The sequence below is a fragment of the Leuresthes tenuis genome, unplaced genomic scaffold (genome assembly GCF_036924035.1).
Source record: "Leuresthes tenuis unplaced genomic scaffold, fLeuTen1.0.hap1 SCAF_13, whole genome shotgun sequence".
Taxonomy (NCBI): domain Eukaryota; kingdom Metazoa; phylum Chordata; class Actinopteri; order Atheriniformes; family Atherinopsidae; genus Leuresthes; species Leuresthes tenuis.
The window spans coordinates 18,121,409-18,140,295 of record NW_027325367.1 but is presented as its reverse complement, the minus strand read 5'-3'; the positions used below and the strand labels follow the sequence as shown (position 1 = coordinate 18,140,295).

General features: G+C 43.6%; 1 protein-coding gene across 3 annotated transcripts in view; it reads left to right on the top strand.

Annotated features, from left to right (window-relative positions):
- bcl11bb (BCL11 transcription factor B b) overlaps positions 1-18,094 on the top strand; it is a 28,293-nt gene extending 10,199 nt beyond the window's left edge. For 2 of the 3 annotated variants that reach the window (XM_072362398.1, XM_072362397.1), the window contains exon 4: positions 12,902-18,094. In XM_072362398.1, coding sequence (XP_072218499.1) covers positions 12,902-14,961 — 2,060 coding nt within the window. In that variant the 3' untranslated portion in view covers positions 14,962-18,094. The remainder of the gene's footprint in view (positions 1-12,901) is intronic. The other variant, XR_011907195.1, reaches the window with a different exon arrangement.
- The last annotated feature ends 793 nt before the right edge of the window (positions 18,095-18,887 follow it).

Genomic DNA, 18,887 nt, shown 5'->3' with positions numbered 1-18,887 from the left:
CCAGCAGCTGTGTGTGGCCGTCGTCTATCACTGCGGCAAAATCAGTAAAATGAGATCAGAAACAATATGTGACAGCACAGTTTTGGATGTCACTGTCGATTTGAGAGACTAAAAGTGACATGCAAGAGTCGTTTTCAAGCTTGCTCTCAGCAGGAAATACATTGATAATAAAATAAATAACTGACCATCCATCAATAATAATGTGGCTTTTGTTAATTTTTCTCTTTTTTTGTCAGACTTGAGACATTTAAAGAGCTTTCAACAGCTCTGGCAGCAACATGAGGGGGAAAAAAAGAGGCTCAGTTCATTTTACATTTTTAGTCTGTTCAACTGGTCAGAGGGAAAACATTCAGGCGGACTAAGTGGGTGAGTCAGCCAGTTAGAGCAGCAGTCAGTTAGGCATACAGACAGTCAGTCTTATCACTAAGAGAACAGGACATAAAAGCACTCGAAGCCCCAAATGAAAGAAAGGAGGAGAGCTTTGTTCAACACATTAGATTGCCACTCAAGGCAGTCTCAAGTTTCAACCAAATTAGATTACATTATTAGCACTAATTAAGTCCAAAGTGTTGAAGGCACTCACACTCACAGGCACGCTCACTAGCACATCATACATGCACACACATATTGAAAGGAAATATTACAGTCTGCCTTCATGTGGTATTTAGGCGCTTTGAGGCAAGCCGATAACGGCAGAATAGGTGAAGAATGCAAGAGCGTGCATCAAAGCAGCACAAGCCAAATTGACATGTACGTGCGCTAATAATGCATGAAATGCTTGTGCTGTTCACATAACATATGCTTAACCCCTCTCCTGTTTTTTTTTTTTTCTTTTCACCTGGCTGTGTTTTATAACATCCTGTCTGGCCTCTTTGTCTGTCAGCCTGCTTGCTTAAACTGCAAACATGCTGCAAGGCCAGCAGATTCAACCCCAAATGGTGCAAACACGCTCACACAAACACACGCATGTGAGCACACGCATACTTTTTGTACAGTAGATGAAAAATGGCTCTTCTCTGCCCTATTCTTTGCTCTCTCTCTCTCTCCTGAGGTTCTCCTGCTGATGTATGCACTATGTGTGTGTATATGTGTTGGCTTTGTCAGAGTATGAGAATATATTTGTACGCCTTGTATAAATTTGTATATGCGTACATGTGCGTAAAGTGTCTGTGAAGAATGATGCATGTCATCACGCAAGCGAGATGCTGTCGCTAGGGGAGCGTTGCTGTACTGAGACAACCCTGGCCCTGCTTTGAACTGTTCTCTGAACGACTGTCGAGCCCCCTTTGGAGCACTTAAAACCATGGGGCGAAGTCACATCATGACAAGCATTCCCTCTTCCTGTTTTTGTCTCATTCTCTGTGTATGGAGGAATATTAGTAAATATTTTATGAGACGATGTGTACATCTTTCTCCGGCTCTCTCCCCGTCCACCTGAGAACTCGCTGTTGCCACTTTTGCGGTCTGAAACTTTTGCATCAACATGTTGTTTTTTGGGGGCAAAAGCAGCTACTCGCTAACTCAGTGTAATACCGATACTGGTGTCCAATTGAACCAAAGTGACACTTGATTTATGATCAAAGGATTTTGATGAGATAAATGCCACTTTAGAACTGTCAAACCTGCACTAAGGAAATGTCTGCGGGTGTGAAAATGTGTTAAGCGTAAAGGAGCATTTTTAATGTGATAAGATCTGTTTTTTCTTGAGCTAATGGGCTATTTTCTTCACTTTAAATGAGTCACTGTGGTTTCTGGATGTAAACCTTTGGTGTAACATAAGAAACGACAAAAAAGAGGTATTTGCACTTGTTGCACTGCTGCAGTTGAAACGAAAGTAACATTGCAGTCTTCACAACCTCTCCAACCTTGCTGATTTGAAGGTGTCCCGCTCCTTTCCCTTCTTCTCTCCCCCCTTTTTCACTCTTCTTTTTTTTTAGCCCCACCACCCAATGCTCCTTTAATCACCTGGCTTGCTCTCATTTCCATATTAAATAGGCTTTAATCATGAAAAGCAATCAGGCTTTTGCATATTCATACCTTCCCCTGTTCTCCGGCTTCCCTGTCTCGCTCCAGTGCCAAGCAGCCAGTAATCAGTAGGCAGGCGGCGTAATGCCATAGCCCCAGCCCATCGCATGAAAACACACACTGCGTGAGTTAGAAATAACTTCACATGCTACTTACGTATTATCTCTACTCCGAGAGTGAGAGATAGAGCAAAAAGGGAGAGGGGTAAGAGATAAAAAAAGAAAAGATGGCGAGACTGATCCCTGATTTGAGCTGCGAATATTTGTACAGAGGCTCAAGGAAAAGTCGATTTGCATAATGACTTTGTAGTTTTGCATTAATCACATTTGCATATGAAAATGCGTTAATTACTCCTGATGATTTTTTTTTTAAACTTGCTTCATTTGATGTCCAAGCTCTGGGGTTGTGATTAGGGGTCACATGGTGGGAGTTGTGTAGGTAGTGTGTGCAAGAGTGTCTTCTGGTGCAGCCTGTGCGTGTTTATGGGTTCTTACATGAATGTTTTGAATGCTTGCCAGGGAATTTATCTCATGTCTGCTGATAGGCATGTGTGTCTATTTTTATTTTCAAATTTTTGCAATCGTGTTTGTCTCCCAGATTCTGTACATGGCACATTTGCCCTTATATCTTTGTGGGGAACGAGAAGTCATACACTAACTCCCCCATTTAAATACACAGTTTTTCTTTTTTTTTAATAACATGAAGACAGACTTTTAGAGCTTTGAATTATTGAATACAGAAGCCTGTCTAAATTAGATTTTTGAGACATTTGATCAGATTACCTAAAAAGGAGTTAATTTCAAAACAATTATTCCTGTTTTCTGGATTTTATTTTTGAGAGTGTGTACATGTAAAATTGTATGTGCCTTTGCAGTGCACTGCATGCAAATTGTTCCTGCACACACACACTTGTTGGCAGTTGCAGGTTGAATGTGAAATGAATAATTAAATTTTTCAGTTGCCTCTGAGGTACTTCATGTTTATCTAATGTTTTCCATCAAATTAATGAAAGTGCAACCTGCATGTTTCGCTATGTTTCCTTGGATCTGCACATGTGCAATAAAGGTGAAAAAAGAAAAAGAAAACAAAAGTTTTTTTTTCTTTTTTAACCATTTATATGTCTCTCTATGTGCATTTGAGCTCTCAAACATATGTGTGTGTGTATATGTACAATTACAGTATACGTGTTCCTGCCTGTGTATGGGCCCCTAGAGTTGTTGGCTCATAACTGCGCCTCAGACAGGACCACCCCAGGGGCCGTCTGACTCTGCTTGTGTCTGTCTGTCTGCTCTATGCAGCAGGGTCAGCTAGCTCTATAAGGGAGCTTCTAAAATGGCACAGCTGCCCATACACACTAACACACACACAAATGTACGTAGATGCACTCTCATGTGCGTGCGACAGAATTACACATACACAGATGCACACGCCGATAAGAGACACACACACGGAACACATATGTGCATGTAAGAACGCATACAATGACTCTCATCTCCCATTAAGGCCTGCATCTCTCACCAAACTCACTCAAGCACGTGCACATACACACACAGCTTCAAGGCTCCCACATGAAGGCTTCAAACACTCCACAGCCAGCTTTATGGCACTCATATGGCAGCAGATTTGATATTTTCCTACCACAGCGGGGGAATAAAACTCGCCACTAATTTGGACTGCGAGCGCCACCGCTAACTTTCAGCATGTGCTGACTGACTGTGTCTTCCAGATGTGTGGACTCTTTGCTCCTTAACAGCCTCACCGAAGAGGCTCAAGAAACCTCACACCCTGTCCCTGCTACGAGTGGAGAGTGATGATGGCGTTATGGGATTCTACACAAACACAACTGTTTGTGCAGAGCTTTCGATGAAGTGCTGATGTGAACTTCATGGTCTGGCTGCTGAAGGCCATGAAGTTGTCTTGTGTCGGTGGAAACCTGTGAATATGTTTTTGTTCTTTGAGTAAATAGCTATAATTGAGGTATTTTGACTGCTGCACTGTAGTTACAGCACATGAGCCGCTCCTTTGCTTTCCTTCTGTGGCGGTAACTTTCGCTAAAAGGCATGCTGAGTATTGTGATTTTTTTTTTTCTTTCCAAGAAGAAAAGTTAAAGCTTACGTATGCGTGTCTATATACAGATTTGCACATGCACAATGCTAAAAGAGAACCTGTTCAGCTACATAACTTTTCACACTCTCAAAGCTCTCCTCAGAGAATCTTCAAGCAGACAAAATGCGCTGCTGTTCAGACTCCTCGACAGTATGTCCCTTCCAGGAATAAATAGGAAGATTTTCTGACCAGGACACCCATTTTTTGTCCCTCACTGAAAAGCAGCCATGTGTTTGATTTTGGGAATAAATGGGCTACTATTAGTATTTGTGGAGCAGGAGAAGAGATGGTGCTTGTTAGGCAGTTAGAGAACTCTTGTTGGTCTTTTCCTCTTATCTTATTAGTGCCCTGCTCTGATTTGGCCAAGATTGTCGGAGAAGAAAATGAGGAGACGATGTATTTTTACTTTAGCAGCCTGCTTCACCACAAGATTGCCCCTCTATTTCGTTCAATTATTTGTCTTGAGCAATTACACCGGGAGAGAACTCTATATAGACAAAGACATGACAAACATAATCTGCCTTTATGTTGGTTTGTCACCTAAATATGAGCTTCTTTAGTTTCACACCAGCGATTTACTGTCAGCACGAAAAGTTGTAAGGAGGAAAAAATGAATAGAAAGTAGAGATTTGAGCACAAAAGGTCACTGTTACTTTCATTTTTGATCTAACCCTAACATTTTCTTTCTCATTTGCAAAACCATTGCAACAGATTTGCATTAGTTTTAGATATTTGTTGTTGGAAGTTTATAACATATATCCCAAAACAAGAAAGATAAAAAAATAAAAAAAATCTCAGATGCACTCAATAAGAAAAAGGAAAAAAATATATATATCAAAAGAATATGTTTAAATGTGTTTTGAATGCTTTTAGCTAACTTTTTTATATTTTGTGAAGTCCACCTTAAATTTAAAAGAAAGAAAAGGATGAGAGAGGGCTTGTACCGTCATGTCCATAGATGGCATTGCCCAGAAGGGACGTAACCGCTCAAGGTTAAGAGGCTACACTCTCCCTGTATGCTGGCATATTTCATACTTTTCCAAAAAGCCCTCTTCTCTTTACCGGTCTTTCCCATAGCAGAGCAGAGCACGCCAAAATGAAATAAAGCCTAAGATGTTATCAGAGTGATTGGTGCCAGCGGAGCTTGTCTGGGCCTGTGGTCTGGCGGGGCAGCGTTGGCCCATAACAGTGCCTGCATATGTGTGTGAGTGTGTTTATGTGTGTGTGTGTGTGTGTGTGTGTCCTAGAGGCAGTGGATAGATGAAAGCTTGCTTTAACCATAAGCTATGCAGGAGCCGTGCCAGGAGCAGGAAATGTATCAGCGTGATAACAGCCAGAGACAGAGAGAAAAGGAGAAAGAGTGAGAAAGAAAGAAAGACAGAAATGAGAGGGCGAAAGCGGGAGAGACAGAGGGAGAGGCCACAGGGGGAGGCCTGGGGCCAAATTCAGCCCCATCGTGTCACATCATAAATATGTGTTGGGTGTTAAGAGGCAAATCTATGTTCAAGCTTGCATTTGTGTGTGTGTGTGTATGGCAGAATCTGAGGCTATGTCTTAGAGACAAGACAAGAGACCGTTTGACACACCCGGGTATGTTTCAGGACACATAGGAGAACAGAATTCCCCTGGAGACATGACCGTTGCAACGTTAATAATGTTGTGCTGCTGGCGTTCACTGGATCACAACAAGCCCTCATAAACAAGAGTGATACATGAGTAGAAAAAAAAAAAGAAAAACACACGAGGGGAAAAAGCCACATTATTTCACATTAAAGACTGAAATTGATTATTATTTTTTTGTCATGTCAGAAGAGAGTTCAATCTTAGGGAGATTTCAGCACACAGAGAAAGTAAATGAATGCATATGATATGTATACGGTGTAAAGGACTCACATTTAGTCATGCTACAAAATCTGTTTTGGTGACAGGTGGAAACATTTTTTTTAAGCAAATTATTCCTATTTTTTCCTCAAGAGTAATATGACGACATCAATATCAATGTTGTATTTTTCAGATGAATATGAAGGTGCAGCCAGCCTCTGGTTATCTTATATTACAACAACGTTTTATGGCAGAAATGACCTATTGATTTCTGTTCTTGGACATTACTTTTTTTTGTTTTTCTACATTAAGGATGTGGTGAAGAACTGAATGCAGATTAAACATTTTCACATTGCACTCATAAGATAGCTCATGTTAGTGGGGTTTTTTGGCCAGTATAAAGGGCTAAATTATCATCTCGATGTAATGGAAAAAACAAAAAACACTAACGTGTTGAAAGGATTTACCATGTGAGCTGTTTCCCCTGTTTTGCCTGAGTCTGCTCATCGAACGCTTGCTCTCAGCACTCTATGCATAACTACATCCTGCCACAGGTCCTCCCTCAAAACTGAATGGTTCAAACTGAAAGTCCGCGGTCAATTTTTCCTTCTTTGTTTTTTTTTATCTTATTCACGTTATTTAACAGTAATTAAACAACCTGCAAATGAGTGTCAAATGATGCAATAATCCCTGTGTGCTGTCTCCTGAAAATCAGACATTTTTTTTCACTTTCAGGCCAAGTGTGAGGAAAGAGCAATGTCTCCTTAAGTGGACAGATTTAATCATCAGTGCAGAGAAAATGTGGCACAATAAATCACTATTATCGTCCATGTTCACTGGAATGGACTTCACACCTCCACAAGAAGGAGTTGAGTGAGTTGGGAGGGCTTGTGGGCCATTCAGGGCAGTGGTTTCATCTTCATGTGGGCTTCAGTGGGCAAAAACCAGCTGGAAGCCATTATCACTACTGAAACTATATGACACTCTGCTAGAGAAGACATATAAAGCACAGTGGGTATGATCATAAGAATGCAAACACATATAGTACAGTTCCACAACACAAAGAGAGGCACAAAAGAGCCATTGTAAAGGGTAGAACGTGTGAGCAGAAGGCGCATCCTTGGAGACATCCACAAAAGGGCGCATGCTTATCACAGATTGAGAGGAGCGCAACATACACATTGCGATATGACACTTTCCTTTGTTTAACATATTCCTTAACAAAAACTCAATATATACTGTATTTATTAGATATATAAAAATTGAAGAAAGCCACAAAACAGAAGTCTCACATTATTCTCACAAGTCAAAGTCAATTTCCTGTTCAGTGCCTGTATATGTGGGGCTCATTTGGATGTAAAACCTTAAACAAACAGAGTCAGTCTCCAGTTTTCTATCAAGGATGTCTGAGTTTTTGTCTTTTGACGCCATCTTTCATGGAGGCGTTTAGTTGATTTTTTCTCTCACCTGCTGCATCAGTGGATTCTTTTTCCTGTCAAATATTCACCTTGTTTACTGGTGGATTTTTCTTTTCATTCAGTATCCCACTGCCATGGTCGTACCTTGGGATGATGGTGCTTGTTCTCCTTTTTTTGTTCTTTTTTATAAAAAAAGTTATGTTATCTCTTTTCCCTGCTGCTGTGTCATGGTAAAATGGGCATGAGATGGAACGAGAGATTAAAGTGGATGTAATTTTGCCGCAAATGGAAAAGCAGCGATAAAGAAAAACAAAACACAGTTCGACCTTTATTTCAGTGCTGGCTGCAGTTCCAACTCTACTGTTTTCTTCCATTAAAACTTTTCTCTACTCCATGAGGTTGTCCCACCCCCCGCCTTTACTTCTTAAATCCTCTCCCCCAACTTGCTTCTCTCTCTTACATCTTCTTTCTACCGCAAGCACGGTTGAGTGTCAGTATCACATGACAGACAGCGGACCCCACAAGGTGCGCGCATGACCCCGAAAACACACAAGCGTTGCCACACATGCATGCGCTGGGAGTTGCTGGCGATGAGTCAGGCTTAGAGAAATGCCACAGAGAGCTTAGCTAATGCACTTTATGAAGCTCCCCTTTTTTTTTTCTCATTCTCTCTGTTTTGTCTGTGTTGCTCCCTCTTTGCCCTAGAACCTGAGCCAAAAGCCATAGCTCTTCACTGACAGAGAGGTCTCACCAGTTATTTTTCACCGCATGTCCCCCGTGCCCTCACTCAGACAGCTTGCCTAATGGCAGTAACGTGCACCCTTAGTAGCACCGCACAACAGCCACCTCCACTGTGCATTGTTATGCAGCTGGACCCACTCAGTGTGTGTGTGTGTGTGTGTGTGTGTGCGAGCCTGCGATCAACTTGTCGGAGATACCTGATCTCTTTTTATTGTTCATTTGACCCTCATCCCAGGAGGCATGAGGGTCAGGGTGGAGTACCCAGATACGCTTTACAGGTGCTTAGTGTGAGGGACAGGAAAGTGATAAAATGCAAATATGAATGAAAACTTAAAGAAGAGAGGGATAGAATTAATATTTTGTGCTTTCAGTCCAACTCACTTTGCCACAGACTCTTTAAGGAACACTGTTTCTTTAAATCTCTCAGGCTCTAAGGCATTTCAGCTGGTCATATTGACTTCAGACACACACACACACACACACACAAACAGGCTCACAGATGTATATGGTTAACAGGCCAAAGCTGGTTTGAGTTAGCATGGAGCCAGTCACACTGTGTGAGAGCCTTACCCCCTGCCTGCTACTGCCACCCTCCGCAGTCTCTCTTCTTACTTCTTTCTCTCCATCTCCTTCCTTCTTTTACTACATGTGTGACAGTCAGCCGCTGCTTGCTGGAGCCCTACTGTAGTTTACTGTCCGAGCTCCTTACCTCCGAGGTGAGGCAAACACATGCTCACACAGTTGATCTACATGGCCTCCTGATTAGCTTCCTTCATGACAAACAAGCCATCACCAAACAAGGGGAGAAAAGCAAGGAAAGAGAAGGAGAAGGATGGGTAGGAAGAGCAGGAGGGATGACTAGGAGAGGAGCAGAGGTGCGAGGGGTGGGGGCAGAGGATGAGGTGAGGCGGCTGGGACCCTTGGGGACCCCTAGATCACAGCCATGCAAATGAGGAGCTGCTTCACTAGTAGCGGAGGTGTCAGCTAACCCCTGACAGGTGCACATGCATATGTGTGTAAGTACAGAGAGAGGGCGTGTGTGTGTGTGTGTGCACAGAGAGTACAAGAGGGGCTGCAGGGGCAGGTTCGTGTCCCAGTGGCCCTCCCTGCAGGCAGCTTTGTTCTGTATGCAAATCTGTCGCTGTAGCGTTCTGTCGCCGTTGATGGAATGTTGGAGCTGCACAGCGAACCTGAACCTCAGGAATGTCACAGTGTGCTCACACGCACGCGATGTGTGACACCTACTGTGGCACATCCTCGTCATCTCCTTGTTAACAACCAACACCTGCACTGGCCTTTTGTGCTTCTACATTGAAGCAACATTATTCTACCCACTCCATTCTGCGGGATGTCAACTCACTCAATAACTTTGAAGAGATGTGCGCTCACATTCAGTTGCGCCTTATTTTCAATTAAGTTTTATTTTTCTCTGAGCTTTGTGACAGCTAATCTAGCATTGGTGAACTGCCACTACCACCCACTCTCTGACACGCTCTCTCAGCTGAGAAGACCTGGTTCTTGTTGAAGACTTAAGTCTGTGGAATTGTGTTCTTCTTCTGTGCTCTTTTTCTTAAGTCCCTCTGGATTAGACCTTACTCAGATAAAGCCCCCAAAATGTAAGTGTAATGAAAATGGAGGGACTCCATGGTTTCACATAAAAATCAGACGAAGGCCGGGGGGCTGAAAGGATGGCATATGTGAATTCCTAAATTAAACACAAATCCACATGTCTACGTCAACCCTACCAGCCTCACACCACTTTTGCTACACTAGCCATATGCAAACAGTCAATACCATGGCTCCCCTTCATTCACTGGCATTTTGTTTGTACTTTTTAAGGCAAAATAATGGCTATAAAAGGCAATCTGGAAAGAATAAAATCTGATGTAAAGCTCAGATCTCAGTCCCTGAAGACTGGGTTAATTGGCCCGGTGGTTTAGTTAAAAAAAAAAAACAACGCAGGAGAGAGGGAGAGCATTATTACTGGCCCACCTCAGCTCCATGCATGTGCCAATGCTTTAATAACTTCCTCCAGGCCTCCTGGCCCTTCGCCCTCATTTCATTGTGCAGGACAAAGAGCTGCCCTCCTGAGCTGGTCTCAGATCTGTAGTATGTTCCTCTGTTTCATGGGAAAGTCTGCCAGGGTGAACACCTGGGCAGAAAAAAAAAACTGATGGACCTTTTTAGGTGAATTCCATTACATGAAAACACTTACAAATTGCTGGCAAAATGACAAAAAGCAGCAAAATGCAGTGTACTAAATCCCCCCCTCGTCCTGTCCAGCATTATGGCAGCAGAATGTAATCTGAATACCGTTTTATGCCAAACACATTTGCTTTGCAAAGGTATTACTGAATCATGCTGCGACTCCATTTCATTTAACCCTTCATCTCAGCCTCATTCGCACACATGCAGGATTGTGTGTCTGTGTGCATGTGGAGTGATGGTGTAAATTGGGCGATTAGGTCCAGCATCAGTGACTGCGTGTTGAGGAGAATGTAACTATTCTAACTGGTAGTTGACCTTGGCGGTCAGTGGAGGAAGGGTCCCTGCCTGTGTGTCAGGCAGAGGGCTGTAATTACCACAAACTGAGGCATGACATGGCCCGCCGTGATTCTTTAATGAAGGCTTTTATTGGCCGGAGTGCTAAGCAGTGACACTCTCTCAGCATGAGTGCAAGTCTGTATAGGAGAGACAAAAATGGAGAGAGGCTGTATCTGTCTGTCTGTTGATCTTCTTCTTTTTCTCTCTCCCCTCCCCCCTCTTGCTTGCTTTCTTGTTTGGGAAGTTGATGAAATTTGTCTTTGGCCGTCATTAGGCAGCAGCCATCAGCTGCCACTCTATTAGCTGCCACGCTTCCTTTAACAGCATATGGCATGCCTGTGTAAGATATGACAAGATGCAAATGTGTTGTTGTCGTGGTGGTGATGGGGGGGATGGGGTGGGTGTCGGTGGTGCTGGAAGGTTGCGGGGATGGAGTTTGATTGGGTCTGTTGTACTGATAGCATGTTGTGAAAAAAACAAAACAAGATAAAATGGAGAAAAAAAAATCTTTAGAAAATCAAGTTAGCTCATTAATCCCTCTCCCAGTCTCACATCTTCATTTAATATCGATCCTGGTGTTTCTGAGATTATACAGTTCCAAGTCTATAGACCTACCTTGGTCCCTGAGGGGCATGTAAATAGCCGTTGTGTGTGTGTGTGTGTGTGTGTGTGTGTGTGTGTGTGTGCGTGAGTGTGTGTGCCCAAGCACGCCCGGCCCTTAAAGTCCCTCCACCTCTCTTCTTACCCCTCTCCTCCTCCTCCTACCTCCCCTCTCTGGCTCTCTTCTCCCCGTCCAAGCTGTTAAGCTGTCCAGCTCTCTGCTGCCAAGCGGCCGTGTGAAGCTCAGCCAAACTAAACACGGGCAGGCAGCCCGCCACTCGCCCCACACATACACCCAGGCATGCACGAAAAAGTACGTCCACAGACACTCTCGCACACGTGCGCAAACACGAGCTCTCGCGCACGCGCCGGCAGCGTGTGTCGGGTCGTGTCTCAACCCACACAAACAGTGAGAGTGACGGCTATACTAGAGCACGGTTAATAGCGGAGAAAAACCGACAGAATCAGTAAATGAGCCCCTCATTAACTTTTTCTGACCCTCTCTCCCCCGAGGAAAGCCAAACCAATCACACCGCCAAATCAGCTTCCTGTAGTAGACACTGATCCAACATCAGCTTTCGCTCATCTGTTCTCCTCAGTACAGATGTGTGTGCGCGCGCGTGTGTGTGAATTAGTGGATGTTTCCAGTGAGGAAGAGCTGTACTCCTGAGCTTGTATCAGTGTCTGCATGTGTGTTTTTCATTCCATATCAAAGGGTGACTTTGAGGCAGTCAGCCATCTTAAGGTCTATTTTCTTGATCACATAAAACTTTGGGCAAGCTTAACGACCCATCTCCGTGCTGCCCCTCCGGGCTTCAAGCTTTAGAAGGACCGTACCAACTTCACTCCACTTGCGGTAGCCGCTGATAATAAAGTAGATGCAGATGCCTTGCTAGCAAACACAAGACTGTGGAACAGCCTCTTCAGGGCAAGCCTGTGTTGAATTAAATGAATCTCTACCAAGGCTCTTTTTTAGTCAAGTCACAAGCGGGCTGACAGGACCACGCCACAGTGACTGATAGATTAATTTGGCAATATTAAGTCAAATCATTTAAAGGGGTAATTTGTCAGTGAGTGACACCCAGTTCTCTTTGTTTACGAGTGTGTGGTCACATCACATCACTTTACTGTACTCAATACCACACCGGTGACATAGAGCTTTATTCAGTGTGGATACTGTTTTATTGTTGCTTCATTCATATCTGCTTTTCAGTATTTCTCTTTGTCTCTGATGCTACATCTCACTGCCCGCTTTCTATCTCCCACCCCCACCTCCAATTTTCTATTTTTTTCACTCACTGCTGGCTCCCCTGTCTCTGAATGGAAATGACAGAGTAGACTAGATGAATCTGTATATTAAAGCCTTGCAGACATTAGAATTTGCATAATGTGTCATGGCCTCAGGGCAATACCTGCCACCTATATTAGCCTCTAGACACACACTCAGTTTTATGAAGCCTCATAACACATACACAAACGGAAAGCTAATTTAACTTCAGGATTCAAATACAATAAGTTTCACAAACATAACTCCACATGTTCACACACGAACACATTTAAAATTGAAAGGTTTGTTGGGTTGCTGAGGGAAAATTGTTATTTGAGTCAGGTATTTACATCGGTTTTCTATCATTCTTGACCCACAGATAAAGATGAGCCATCCAGCTACATCTGTACTACCTGTAAGCAGACCTTCAACAGTGCCTGGTTCCTGCTTCAACATGCCCAGCACATTCACGGCATCCGCATCTACCTTGACAACCACCCAGCCAACTGCTCCTTCACTCCTCGCATGGCTCTGCCTCCCCCTCCAGGAGCTGACGCCTTGCCCCGCTCCCCTCTCCCCACTTTCCTTGGTGACGCCAACAACCCATTCCACCTCCTACGCATGGCTGCGCCCTTGCTCAGGGAACACCCCCCTCCTCCGAGGTACATGGAGACCCGTCTGCCTGCAACACCCCCCTTTGTCAGCCCTCCGCCTCCCCCTCGACCACCTCTAGAGCGGCTGGTCCCAGAGGAAATGGGGCTGCTGTCACAGCACCCCAGTGCCTTTGAGAGGGTGATGAGAATGACCCCCATGGAGCCTCCTTCCATGGACTTCTCCCGTCGGCTGAGAGAGCTGGCGGGCAACACAACCAACAATGGTGGGCCAACACCTCCTCTCTCACCCAACCGTGTGCCACCCATGCACCGCCTGCTGAGCCCTACGCTTTTCCAACCTGGTGCCAAGCCCCCGGCATTCCTCACCTATGCCCCACAGCCTCCTGTCTCTCAGGGGGGACACGGCTCTTCCAGCCCTCCAGACACACAGGGTCAGAATCAGACCCCAGGGAAGTCCAAATCCTGTGAGTTCTGTGGCAAGATCTTTAAGTTCCAGAGCAACCTAATTGTCCACAGACGCAGTCACACAGGAGAGAGGCCGTACAAATGTCATCTGTGTGATCATGCCTGCTCCCAGGCCAGCAAGCTCAAAAGGCACATGAAGACACATATGCACAACAAGTCTGGGACCATGAATGACTCTCCAGAGCAGGGAAGTAGAGGAGAGGGAGGAGAGGGTGAGGACAAAATTAGGGAGGGAGATGTCAGGGGAATGGGGATGGATAATGAGGAAGAGGAGGAAGAAGAGGAGGAAGAGGAGGAAGAGGAAGAGGAAGAGGAGGAAGAGCTGAGAAATGGAAGTCAACCAGATTCCAATTTAAGTGAGGACTCCCAGGAATTCAGCCAGAATAGAGAAAACGGGCCAAGACAGTCCCCTGATGCGAAACCCTTGAGTGGAGACAGAGTTAATGACAGTGGCGGGGTGGGTATCATGCACCCTTACAACCACCTGGACAATCACCTCAGACTAAACCCTAACAAGAGAAACTTGGAGAGACAACCTAATGGAGACGGTGGAGAGAGGGAGGAAGCAGAAAGAGAGAATGAAAGGGAAGCAAACAGAGAGCGGGAAGAGCAGAGGGATGTGAGACCTCTGATGAATGGCAGGATCAGTGTATCTGAAGCCGAGTCCTTTCCTGGGCTGTTCCAGCGTCGGCCCACCCCCATCACCAGCTCAAGCCCCTCCAACAACAAGAGGATCAAGATAGAAAAGGAACAACTGGAGATTCCCCCAAACATACCCCTTATCTCCCCGGAAAATGTCTACTCTCAGCTGCTAGCTGGCTACGCTGCTTCACGCCATTTCATCAGAGAGCCTTTCCTGGGATTCACTGATTCCCGCCAGTCACCGTTCGCCACCTCCTCCGAGCACTCTTCCTCAGAGACAGGAAGCCTCCGCTTCTCCACCCCACCCGGGGAGCTGATGGAAGGTGGTAGTGCCTCAGGGCGCAGTGGAAGCAGTACCCCTCACCTCCTGCGGGGACCCGGGCCTGGCAGGCCCCCCAGCTCAAAGGACAGGAGGAATGACACCTGTGAATACTGCGGCAAGGTGTTCAAGAACTGCAGCAACCTGACAGTCCACCGGCGCAGCCACACAGGGGAGCGGCCGTACAAGTGTGACCTGTGCAGCTACGCCTGCGCCCAGAGCTCCAAGCTGACTCGCCACATGAAGACCCACGGCCAGTTTGGGAAGGAGGTGTATCGTTGCGACATCTGCCACATGCCCTTCAGTGTCTACAGCACGCTAGAGAAACACATGAAGAAATGGCATGGTGAACATTTGATGGCCAGTGAGGTCAAACTGGAGCAAGCGGACAGAGGTTAAGCCAGCATACAGTATACACAAACATCCTCTCATACATACGTACAAAAAAAAAAAAGAATACACACATTCATGCACACAGAAAATCCCTATGACCACTTCTTCAGCAACGGAGCTTGGCTGGATTATCTCTCTCTTGAAAAAAATATTGAGATTGATTGATGTTTATCGTTTTTTTTCCTTGTCACAGAAACTGCCACCTGAGAATATAAACAAATGAAAACTTTAATGAGAACTTGCCTGGAATGCCCAACTTAGCGTTTCTTGGCAAACTGTCAGAGGATTTTATCAGTTAGGAATCCACGGAGCCTTTCTACTGTGCAATAATTTCTGTATTTATTGGATTTTTGTAATGATATTTGGCATGTGCAGGTACATCTTTGTTGGATTTCATATGGAGTTAGTTTTAAAATGTGCTAAAAAAAATTTTTTTTTTTTTTAAATGCGACAACTGAGAAGAGACACCATTAATACAAATTTTCTTTTTTCCTTTAAGGAAGCTTGTTAACCTGTGAGAGTAAAATTGTGTAAAGCGGTTAGCTTTTAAAAGTAAAAATAATTGTTTTCTATGTTACCTGCAGCAGCGGACTACAATCCATTCCTTCATACAGGCCTAAAAGCACTGAATGTCAGCCTGACAATAAAACACCATACTGGATTTTAAAAATCCAACATTATCTTTGAGACCTGGTAAATTGGTATTCATTTATTCAGGGAACTTTGTCCTTTTAAGAATTGGCAAACTTTGAGTAATTTCAATATGCAGTTGCTGTATTGCTTTCCTTGCTTCAGTAAGGACATAAATAAAGGTTGCACTTAATGGAGATACCCTTAACTGATGCTCGTACATTCCCAGTGTAGGATTAAACCACCATATTTAAAGTGTTGAATAAGTTAAGACTACTTGTGATTAATGTGAGAAGGAGAACAGTCCTGTCTATGGTTTGTAAATATAGTCTTTTTTATGTTAAAGCAGCCCTAACTGTACATGGAAGATGGCCTAAATCTAAACAATCAGAAAACCAGCTGCTTGCATCATCCACAGTATATGCTACATGTAACTACCATACATTGTTTCTTTATCAAACCCATTTGATTACCTCCCCTACAAATCAGTCCCATGTGTGTGTCAATGGTAATTTGAACAACAAAAGCTACTTCATTTTTTGTACCGTATTCTAAATCTTTCGCTGTCCCTGTCTTGCGTCTGCTGTGGCAACTCTCTATGACCCAGGCTGACTTCCTGTACCCCCCCGAAGACACACAAAACATTTTCAAATGAAAGTCCGATGAATATGTGTTAGTGCGTGTTCTCCTCCTCTCCGCAGTGTGCTCTAAGTCTCTCTCCGACGGCATCTTTTCACAGTTCACCAGCTCAGATTAATGCATTAGAGCAGCCTTTAAAAGGAAGCCTGTTCATTCGCTTCGCACAGTGATATGGGTTTAACTCCCAGTAACAGATTTTGAGACAGTATACGTGTCTTTTGGGGATTATGGTTTTTATTTTCTGCATCGTTCGTCCTGAAATGAATCTGGAGCAAGAAAAAAAAAAAAAAGGCCATATGAGTTATGATAATTTTGAGCACAGCTGCGCTAGGGGATGGCCGGGCGACCTTGAATAGGGGCTATTCTCATAGCAAATATGAAAGACTGGAGCAGAGAAATGAAGATGTGTGAGAAAGAAATGGAGGGAGAGAGAGCAAGACCTTGACCAGGGAGAATAGTCATTCAAATGAAATTGGCAGCATATGAAACATATTTTTTTCTGTACCCAAATGCACATCTTCTGGCCACAGACCATCAGAGTGAGACAGAGTGAGCGTGAGAGGGAGGGAGACAGCAAAACCACATGAAAGGAGAATGAGACTACATCTTTCATTTTAGCACTGCAATGCTCAGCCATCAAAATCATCATCACTTGAAAGTTTGACCTGCAATTTTGACCTTTTGTCAGGTTTTTATTTCTACCACTTTGCTTTGATCGAGTAAGAAATATCGTGTGCTTTAAATGTTTAAATGCAACCTCCTCCCCCCAGTTTTTTTGCAATTCTTAGACAGGAAATGTTGAGGTCACGAGAGCTCTTCATAAGCTATGTAGTTAGATTTTAGCGAATTAACACAGAAAGCAAGGCTGGCTGAGAAGCTGCTTGGGATTTGCTTTCACAAGTTGATGCATGAGTGCAAAAATCAAGGTGCTGTTGTAATGCACAATGTATTAATTCCCAGTTTGGAGACAGGCCACGATGAGCCATACAAACACACTCAAACGATGAACAGCGGAAATGTCGCAGAGACCCAAATCACACATGGACATTCAGTCTCACAATATGTTTACAGTGTTGAAGTATGCCATTAATGAAATACTCTGTGTAAGTGTTTAAAAATAATGATAAAGTATTGTTTTCTCCAATGTCCATTCAAAATATTTGAATGCCATAGCAGTTTGTATGATTATCCTGGTGGAGGGGTTTTATCTACATGAATATGTTTCTGTATGATTGCTTGTTCACTGTATGGACAGTTTTTTAAATGTAATATTGCAGAGTCACGACAGATTCTAATGACAGTAGTGCCATTATTGACTTCTGGTATTTTCTCTTTAAATTCTTACTCTCTTTATTATTTTTTTGAAACATATATATTTTTTTTCTCTTTTGATTTGGTCAAGCTATCCTTCGAGGATGTAAAACAAAGTGATTGCAAAATGAGGAGAATAATCCTAAAAGAAGAACCTTCGGCAGGGGAATACAATGGTTTAGAGCAGGAATGCTTTTCCAAATGAATTTTACCAGACTTTCATGGACATTATGCTTTGCTGTATCCCCCCCCCCCGCGCCCCCCCTCATGATTGGTTGAAGGTCTTGTGATGGCACTTACAGCTGTAATTTTGGATACATTTTCATATTTCACTTTTCACAACTTTCACTTACACTCTTTGTACAAAATAGTTTCCTTGTTCATTTTTTTTTTGGAGGGGGTGGGGGTGGGGGGTGGGCAGTGCATCATTGTGAAAAAAGTGATTTCAGAACAGTACACATCTGCTGTTTTGAACATATATGTATTTTTGTAACGTGTTGAAAAATCAATACAAGAAAGCCAACACTCCAATAAATGTTGCAATTGCTCTATCATTGAACCACCCTTTTATTCTGTTTATTTCCTCTTTTTTTTCTTCCACCATCAAATTACACATACACCAGAGCAGAGCCGGTAGCAAGTGCACGTCTAAAACATGAATATCTCAAATCAAAGTCAGCTGAGTAATCCAGTTTTCTACACCACCATCGTTTAAAACAGAAAAATGCAGCCAAAAAAGGAAGTCAAATACTCACACGTTGCTGGATCACTTTTAACTTTGATTACTGCACACATTTGCGGCTTTAGGTTTTCACCATCTTGTATTGATGATGGGAGACTTGGACTGCTGCCTAAAATCTTCTCCTGCATATCCCCAAGATGTTTAGTTGGGTTAAGTTCTGAATTCTGTGGCGGCCTATTCATGTGTCGAAATGATATGTCACGCGTCCCGAACCGCTCTTTTACCATCTGAGCCTGATGAATCCGAGGGTTCCGCCGAATAGTTGATTTTGTTTTGGGAAAGTTTTGAAGTAAGCAAAATTACCCCAAAATATCTAAGCAGGAGCAGATTCTCTAAATACAGAGGACAGGAGATTTTGTGCTTCCTTTGCTATCCCACAATTCTTTGCAGCTAGAAATTTCTAAACAACACCTGATTATAATTTCATCCATTTGTAAAAAAAACTGTGACTGTGTGACTGGTAGGCACTAGACATGATGGTTGAAGTACCTCATCGGTAGCTGTTCCTACCATAATGCACACATCACGCTGGAAAAAGGGGAACTCTGGACTCATTAAATCACATGGCCGTTTTTGATCTATTCAACCAGACTTCAATCAATAAAATGTC